The sequence below is a fragment of the Oncorhynchus mykiss genome, chromosome 10 (assembly GCF_057628025.1).
Source record: "Oncorhynchus mykiss isolate SJ-2025 chromosome 10, ASM5762802v1, whole genome shotgun sequence".
In the NCBI taxonomy this organism is placed as follows: Eukaryota; Metazoa; Chordata; class Actinopteri; order Salmoniformes; family Salmonidae; genus Oncorhynchus; species Oncorhynchus mykiss.
The window spans coordinates 10,065,001-10,072,500 of NC_143031.1; the positions used below are offsets into that span (position 1 = coordinate 10,065,001).

A 7,500-nucleotide genomic window follows, 5' to 3' on the forward strand; every position below is an offset into this window, starting at 1 on the left:
GAAACAGCTACAGGAGAAACAGCTACAGGTGAAACAGCTACAACAACTTTAGGTGAAACAGCTACAACAGCTTTAGGTGAAACAGCTACAGGTGAAACAGCTACAACAGCTTTAGGTGAAACAGCTACAACAGCTACAGGTGAAACAGCTACATGTGAAACAGCTACAACAGCTTTAGGTGAAACAGCTACAGGAGAAACAGCTACAGGTGAAACAGCTACAGGTGAAACAGCTACAGGTGAAACAGTTAGTTCTCACACCACAAATAGCTAGATAGCAGGACAGACAGTTGAGTCATCTTGGATTATTTGGGTTCGATCCATCTTTATTAACAGTATGTGTGATGAATGTGAAGCTTCTGAATGTCTTCCACTAAATCGTCTGTCGTCTGTCTCCCTCTCTCTGTCTGCTTGTCTTTCTGTCTCTGCCGGTCTCTCTCTGTCTGCTTGTCTTTCTGTCTCTGCCGGTCTCTCTCTGTCTGCTTGTCTTTCTGTCTCTGCCGGTCTCTCTCTGTCTGCTTGTCTTTCTGTCTCTGCCTGCTAGTCTTTCTGTCTCTGCCGGTCTCTCTCTGTCTGCTTGTCTTTCTGTCTCTGCCGGTCTCTCTCTGTCTGCTTGTCTTTCTGTCTCTGCCGGTCTCTCTCTGTCTGCTTGTCTTTCTGTCTCTGCCGGTCTCTCTCTGTCTGCTTGTCTTTCTGTCTCTGCCGGTCTCTCTCTGTCTGCTTGTCTTTCTGTCCCTGCCGGTCTCTCTCTGTCTGCTTGTCTTTCTGTCTCTGCCGGTCTCTCTCTGTCTGTGTGTGTTATGTTGTCCCACCTTCAGGTGCAGGTGCTGTCAGAGGCCCTTCATGTGTAGCCACAATGACAGCACATTAAAAACCTGCCTATTTATAGACCCTGACAGTATGCAGTCTGAATACGTTTTTGTCTGAACTTTCAAAGAGCCTGGATTGATTTCAACTCAGCAGCACGAATCACATGTATTGAGATTATGGCTTGTAATGTAGAACTAGCATCGCAGACTATTCATATTTCATAGGGATGCTGGTCCATGTTGACTACAATGCCTCACATAGTTGTATCAAGTTGGCTGGATGTCCTTTGGCAGGCCGGCAGGAAGACAGACAGAGACAGACAGGCAGACAGAAACAGACAGAGACAGACAGGCAGACAGGCAGAGACAGACAGATAAGCAGACAGCGAGAAAGAGAGAGACAGATAGACAAACAGGCAGAGAGAGACAGACAAGTAGACAGAGAGAGAAAGAGAGAGAGAGACAGACAGACAGACAGACAGACAGACAGACAGAGATGGAGAGAAAAAGAGAGAGGCAGACAGACAGACAGACAGACAGACAGACAGACAGACAGACAGACAGACAGACAGACAGACAGACAGAGACAGAGACAGACAGACAGACAGACAGACAGACAGAGACGGAGAGAAAAAGAGAGAGGCAGACAGACAGACAGACAGGCAGAGACGGAGAGAAAAAGAGACAGACAGACAGACAGACAGACAGACAGACAGACAGACTCACCTCCAGCACTCTGCCACTGATGTATCTGTTACACGTCACACACTGGATGCCAAACTGGGTGTGGTAGTCAGTCTCACAGTATGGAATACCATCCCTGAGAACACACACACACACACACACACACACACACACACACACACACACACACACACACACACACACACACACACACACACACACACACACACACACACACACACACACACACACACATTAAGTAGCTAGTTTCTTGTCAAAAGACAAAATAATAACAGATACTAGCATGGATACATGGATGGCATGTCTGTGGAGTAGCATGGATACATGAATGACATGTCTGTGGAGGAGCATGGATACATGAATGACATGTCTGTGGAGGAGCATGGATACATGAATGGCACTATACTACTACTATACTACCAGTACTATACCACTACTACTACCACTATACTACTAGTATACTACTAGTACTATACCACTACTACTACCACTAAACCACTAGTACTATACCACTATACTACTACTATACTACCAGTACTATACTACTACTATACTACTAGTACTACTACTATACTACTAGTACTATACCACGGCTACTACCACCATACTAATACCATACTACTATACTACCACAATACTACTACCGCCATACCACTACTACTACCACTATACTACTACTATATTACTACTACTACCACTATACTACTACTATGCTATTATACTACTAGTACTATACCACTACTACTACCACTATACTACTACTATACTAATTGTACTATACCACTACTACTACCACTATACTATTACTATACTACCTAGTGCTATACCACTACTACTACCACTATACTACTAGTACGATACCATTACTACTATACAACTACTACTATTATATAAGTACTACTACTACTACTACTACTATACTACTAGTACTATGCTACTACTACTACTACTATACTGGTATTGTGATGTCACCACAGAGGTCACCTACTTGCTGATGTACTCCCCGGTCAGCACAGTGCCACAGGTCTGACACTTGAAGCAGCTGACATGCCACTGCTTCTCCAGGGCCAGGAGAGACTGGCCATGTTTGATCTCCTCCTTACAGCCTGCACAGTCTGGGAAGGAGGTAGAGCAAGAAAGAGACAGAGAGAGAGAGAGAACAGAGAGAACAGCGAATGAAAATAGAAGAGGACAAGAGGGGGCAAAATCCTACTCCTCCTCCCCAGAGAGAGTGATGGAGAGTCCTACTCCTCCCCCCAGAGAGAGTGATGGAGAGTCCTAGTCCCCCCCCAGAGAGAAGGATGGAGAGTCCCACTCCCCCCCCCCCCAGAGAGAGTGATGGAGAGTCCCACTCCTCCCCCCCAGAGAGAGTGATGGAGAGTCCTACTCCCCCCCCCCCAGGGAGAGTGATGGAGAGTCCTACTCCCCCCCAGAGAGAGTGATGGAGAGTCCTACTCCTCCCCCCCAGAGAGAAGGATGGAGAGTCCTACTCCTCCTCCCCAGAGAGAGTGATGGAGAGTCCTACTCCCCCCCCCAGAGAGAGGGATGGAGAGTCCTACTCCCCCCCCAGAGAGAGGGATGGTGAGTCCTACTCCCCCCCAGAGAGAGGGATGGAGAGTCCTACTCCTCCCCCCAGAGAGAGTGATGGAGAGTCCTACTCCCCCCCCCCCCCCCCCCCCAGGGAGAGTGATGGAGAGTCCTACTCCTCCTCCCCAGAGAGAGTGATGGAGAGTCCTACTCCCCACCCCCCCAGAGAGAGTGATGGAGAGTCCTACTCCCCCCCCCCCCCAGAGAGAGGGATGGAGAGTCCTACTCCCCCCCAGAGAGAGTGATGGAGAGTCCTACTCCTCCTCCAGAGAGAGTGATGGAGAGTCCTACTCCCCCCCCCCCAAGAGAGAGTGATGGAGTGTCCTACTCCCCCCCCCCCCCCAGAGAGAGTGATGGAGAGTCCTACTCCCCCTCCAGAGAGAGTGATGGAGAGTCCTACTGATCTGAGAACTGTGGAGTGCTTCAGCCTTGTCCTATGGGACCATCACTGTGCTGAGTGAGGATTGTGATGTGACTTTAGTTGAGGTCCTGTGGTATAGATCCATTTCCCGGCCGTGTCATGTTGTGCGTCCAGTACGGATTTAGATGTTTTTTTGTTTGTTTACCTAGCCGTGGATATGATCACATCCAACTTCAAATGCAGCTCATGCAAATTAACAGAACACATAATTAGACAGTTATATCATCTACAACATCTCAGATGTCATCAGACTATTGGTTACCTAGGAAGCTAGCAAGCCAGCGAGGTAAAATATCTGAAATAGAGCTTTGTAAAGCCAGGAGAATAATAGACTTGTAGAACATAGCTATAGCCGTCAGTCAGTGTGTTTTCATGGTCCCAACATCAGCGTTAAATATCTGCTACGGAGCTTTTTGATGTCGAGATGTCGAGACGTTCCAGTAATGCAGGCGGAACGTTCCAGTAATTACCGGAACGTGACGTTTGATGGTTAACAGAGAAGGAGCACGTGACCCTCTGATCTAGAGACTTACGGCTGGGTCCGTGGATCTTGACCGGCGCGTTGCTGACTAGCGAATGGGAGCACTGCTGACAGACACACTTCTTCCCACAGAAGGTCACCCTGTCTCCGATAGGGAAAGGCTTTCTGAAAAACAAGCCACAGGAAGACATCAGACATGTATTCTGCTCAACCCGAAGCCTCACAGTAGACACAATAACACTGTATGTACACTGTGTGTAATGGTAGCTGTGTGTTATTTTACACAACTACACATTTTGTGTTTTGTAATTAAATGTGTTTACCACATAAATGTGGTAAAATGCCCAAAATTCATTCCTCCGAAATTCCTCCAGTAGGTTTATATAATTTACATGTGGCGCCACATTGAAACATGCCACAAAGTCAATCAGTGACAGTGGAATCTAACTACGGAGGCAGAGAAGGGAGAACTGCAGCACAGCAGTACGGTTCTATACAGCCATTCAGGAAATGTTCTCTAACGTATCGCTAGCTAACTGCCCCAGTCTGAGACTAAAGATGATTTGTTGTGATTGACATGGTTATTTATACAAGCAATGGGATTCTATTATGTGTAGACAACGTTTCTGAAAAATCTTTTGAGCCGGGGGGCACTTCATTTGGTCAAGGAGGGCAAGTCTCCTTAGTAGCACATGAGAGAGTGAGATGACATCAGAGGCCTGGCCTCTATTCTACTCACATTAATACCGATTAGAGTGCAACTCTCCATGCAGACGCACACACACACACACACACACACACACACACACACACACACACACACAGTGGGTTTCCGTGGTAATATCCAGTGACAGGAAGGAAGGCTCACAGACATGATGGGCCTGTGGACAGATACTGTGTCCTGCTACATAGCAAGCAGGCAGACAGGCAGGCAGGGGGATATCTGCTTGGACACAGCAGCTTAACTGGGCCAGCAGGGGTGATCTTCAAGCTGAATATTGAAACCAACATATCGGCTGTGTGCCAAATGACAACCAATTCCCTACATAGTGCACTACTTGTGACCAGGACCCTTAGGCCCATTTGGGGTATGGACACAGATGCTGTTTTAAAATTATATATATATATTTAACTAGGCATGTCAGTTAAGAACAAATTCTTGTTTACAATGACGGCCTACACCGGCCAAGCGCTAACGACGCTGGCCCAATTGCGCGCCGACCCTACAGGACTCCCAATCATGGCCGGATGTGATACAGCCTGGAATCAAACCAGGGTCTGTAGTGTAGTCTCTTGCACTGAGATGCAGTGCCTTAGACCGCCGCGCCACTCGGGAGCCCATGCTAAAGAGGAGGCAGTGTGTTATGAACAATAGATAGTAGTGTTAAACATTCTTCTGTCAGCAACACAGCATAGCCCTCCCTGCATATTGAGGTTTGGGAGAAGTCGGGGTGATCTGTGGTGGATGAGGAGTGTTTTAAGTGTGCTGACTACTGACTGCCCGGAACAGAATGTGTGCTGCTCTCCCACCATCAGAAGCTATGAGTCAGCATCTCTAGCAGGACAGGCAGCGATGGCAGGACCATCTGCGGTAAAGATTTGTGGCCCTTAAACCTGGACGACTCAGTACCAGCAGTCAATATAATGCATTGCTTCCCCAGACAACGGATGGGGTTATATTCTCTATGACTTTGCAGATCACTGTCAAGCATCTTCCCAAATGACATCTCATAGGAGACATAACTCCAAACTCCGTCAGGTCAGCATATAATAAATAGTATTAGAAGACAGGGAACTATAAATTGCAAAATACATGAATTAAAAATACATGAATTAACATACACATCTGTGCATAATGGGATATAAGCACGGTCATGTAAGCAGTAGCGCTATCAGCCTATCAAGGCCCTCGGTGTAGAGGTTACTGTGGGTCAGACTCTAAACCCAACCCAGCCCTGGTGCCACCTGCTAGAAGGAATAGAAGGAACTGTTCTCATGATGTTCTCAAGAAACAGACCAGTAGAGAAGGAACTGTTCTCATGATGTTCTCAAGAAACAGACCAGTAGAGAAGGAACTGTTCTCATGATGTTCTCAAGAAACAGACCAGTAGAGAAGGAACTGTTCTCATGATGTTCTCAAGAAACAGACCAGTAGAGAAGGAACTGTTCTCATGATGTTCTCAAGAAACAGACCAGTAGAGAAGGAACTGTTCTCATGATGTTCTCAAGAAACAGACCAGTAGAGAAGGAACTGTTCTCATGATGTTCTCAAGAAACAGACCAGTAGAGAAGGAACTGTTCTCATGATGTTCTCAAGAAACAGACCAGTAGAGAAGGAACTGTTCTCATGATGTTCTCAAGAAACAGACCAGTAGAGAAGGAACTGTTCTCATGATGTTCTCAAGAAACAGACCAGTAGAGAAGGAACTGTTCTCATGATGTTCTCAAGAAACAGACCAGTAGAGAAGGAACTGTTCTCATGATGTTCTCAAGAAACAGACCAGTAGAGAAGGAACTGTTCTCATGATGTTCTCAAGAAACAGACCAGTAGAGAAGGAACTGTTCTCATGATGTTCTCAAGAAACAGACCAGTAGAGAAGGAACTGTTCTCATGATGTTCTCAAGAAACAGACCAGTAGAGAAGGAACTGTTCTCATGATGTTCTCAAGAAACAGACCAGTAGAGAAGGAACTGTTCTCATGATGTTCTCAAGAAACAGACCAGTAGAGAAGGAACTGTTCTCATGATGTTCTCAAGAAACAGACCAGTAGAGAAGGAACTGTTCTCATGATATTCTCAAGAAACAGACCAGTAGAGAAGGAACTGTTCTCATGATGTTCTCAAGAAACAGACCAGTAGAGAAGGAACTGTTCTCATGATGTTCTCAAGAAACAGACCAGTAGAGAAGGAACTGTTCTCATGATGTTCTCAAGAAACAGACCAGTAGAGAAGGAACTGTTCTCATGATGTTCTCAAGAAACAGACCAGTAGAGAAGGAACTGTTCTCATGATGTTCTCAAGAAACAGACCAGTAGAGAAGGAACTGTTCTCATGATATTCTCAAGAAACAGACCAGTAGAGAAGGAACTGTTCTCATGATGTTCTCAAGAAACAGACCAGTAGAGAAGGAACTGTTCTCATGATGTTCTCAAGAAACAGACCAGTAGAGAAGGAACTGTTCTCATGATGTTCTCAAGAAACAGACCAGTAGAGAAGGAACTGTTCTCATAATGTTCTCAAGAAACAGACCAGTAGAGAAGGAACCGTTCTCATGATGTTCTCAAGAAACAGACCAGTAGAGAAGGAACCGTTCTCATGGCACCCTCACCTCTACTGCCCCCACCACACTGACAGACTGAAACTCTTCAATCACTCTCTAAAAGACTGTGAAACAGTGACAGTAAACCTCACAATCAGACGGAGGAGGGCTTTCGACATTGTAATTCCTCAGAGCGCCTATTGGTAACTGACAAAATAAAGGAAACACCAACATAAAGA

At 46.1% G+C, this 7,500-nt stretch overlaps 1 protein-coding gene across 4 annotated transcripts in view; it reads right to left on the bottom strand.

Annotated features, from left to right (window-relative positions):
* Positions 1 to 7,500, bottom strand: part of LOC110534842 (actin-binding LIM protein 3) — a 112,830-nt gene that overhangs the window by 36,798 nt on the left and 68,532 nt on the right. For all 4 annotated transcript variants that reach the window (XM_090188922.1, XM_090188921.1, XM_090188920.1 and 1 more), the window contains exons 4-6: positions 4,055 to 4,167; positions 2,502 to 2,628; positions 1,535 to 1,628 (exon numbers count right to left, since the gene is read on the bottom strand). In XM_090188922.1, the coding sequence (XP_090045048.1) occupies positions 1,535 to 1,628; positions 2,502 to 2,628; positions 4,055 to 4,167 (334 nt within the window). The remainder of the gene's footprint in view (positions 1 to 1,534; positions 1,629 to 2,501; positions 2,629 to 4,054; positions 4,168 to 7,500) is intronic.